General features: G+C 32.3%; 1 protein-coding gene across 1 annotated transcript in view; it reads right to left on the reverse strand.

The window, feature by feature from the left end:
• Window positions 1–787: 787 nt before the first annotated feature.
• LOC125863811 (thylakoid ADP,ATP carrier protein, chloroplastic-like) overlaps window positions 788–1,667 on the reverse strand; it is a 3,890-nt gene continuing 3,010 nt past the window's right edge. The window contains exon 5 of the mRNA XM_049543807.1: window positions 788–888. Coding sequence (XP_049399764.1) covers window positions 788–888 — 101 coding nt within the window. The remainder of the gene's footprint in view (window positions 889–1,667) is intronic.

Genomic DNA, 1,667 nt, shown 5'->3' on the forward strand with positions numbered 1-1,667 from the left:
CAACCCAACTATACCATCACGTGCCACTATACCTACAAAACATAAGGGTGACTAAAACAATTAGAAAGTGTATTAGGTTGAACATTTTTCTCAGTTCAGAATAGGGCTGGCAAGGGGATGGGGACGGGGACTAGGGGACGGGACGGGACAGGGGGACGCCTTGGCCGGGATTCGGGGGCATGTCCGAAGTTATAGACACTCTACAATCTAATATGCTAAATATACAACGAAGATATTGACAATGTTTACCTTGATATACAAAAACATCAGATTTAACAGTATTTCTTGAAAAACCTCTATAAGTAGGATTATAAGTTTGTTGAATATATTCAATAAAATCGGGATGTAAAGGAAAACTATAAGGCAAACCACAAACAGAAACCATTTTAGCTAAATTTTCGCAATCTCTTTCCTTATTATATTTACGTTGTGTTAGTGGACCACCAGAGTTAGAAGGATCTAATGTTCCTTGAACCATGTTAGAAGCCCATACCGATTCATTAACATTAATATCAAAAATCATTAACTGGAATTCTTTTTTTTCTATCGGCTAATGATTTAGCTTCTTTATATTGAATCGGCACACAAGATAATAAATATCTATTTAAGCCCCCCGTCCCACCTTGACCTCCACCTTGTTTATGTTTAAAGGTTGCTTACACTTATTACAAATAGCAATAGAATTTTCCTTATCTAAAGTCATAAATTGCCATACAACAGAAGTTTTAGGGCGTTGATACTTCACCTTCTCCCTTGTAGGAGGTATAAGGGGTGGGCGTTCACAATTTTACTCTGTTGAATTTGTAGTTTCATTTGAAACTTCTGTCACCGGACTAGTAGGCGTATCTTTTAATTCCTCTTCTCCCGAACCAACTTCTACTTCTTCACCTGAATTTTCATCAAGATAAGGATTAATATCACCATAAATTTGTTGTAAAATTTCATGATCGAGTTGAACATTTGAATCAATATCATAAGAAGTATCATCAACATAAGTAGAATCATTTGTATTAAATCTAACTCTAGACATTGATTTAGAAGAAGTACCACTACATTTACTCTTATTTTTTTCCTTTTACTACTTTTTTTATTAAAATTAAATAATTTACTAATGCCACTTGGTTCTTTCTCTTTTCCTTTACCGGTATCTTTTTTGCTAGAACTCATATTTAATTATATGTAAAGTGTAATATAAAAATAATAATAACACAAAAATTAATGACCAAAAATAAAATATAAATATTATGAAACAAATGTACCAAACGTCTACGTTAATAGCAAACGTTATAACCGATTCTTGAAGCTTGTAGTTTGTTGTAACTTGTAATTTAGAACTCCAATACTTGACAGCAAATATGAGAATTATATATATTATGATATAATATGAAAATTTAGAATTGAAATATATGTATTATGATATAATATGAGACTTAAATGGAATAAAAAAATTGAGACTTAAGATTGAGAGGATATAGAAAATAGATGAGAGAATAGATGATTTTGTAAGAAATAATAAGAGATAGAGGGGTATTTATAATATTAAAAATGGGTTAAAGTGTATTTATGATAACTTGAGGGTTTAAATTAAAGTATTAAAAGTAGGGGGTGGTGGGGGGTGTTGGAAAAGTGAAAAAGGTGAATAAATCCATTGGGGGGGGGGGGGGGGG

The sequence above is a fragment of the Solanum stenotomum genome, chromosome 5, assembly GCF_019186545.1.
Source record: "Solanum stenotomum isolate F172 chromosome 5, ASM1918654v1, whole genome shotgun sequence".
Classification (NCBI taxonomy): domain Eukaryota; kingdom Viridiplantae; phylum Streptophyta; class Magnoliopsida; order Solanales; family Solanaceae; genus Solanum; species Solanum stenotomum.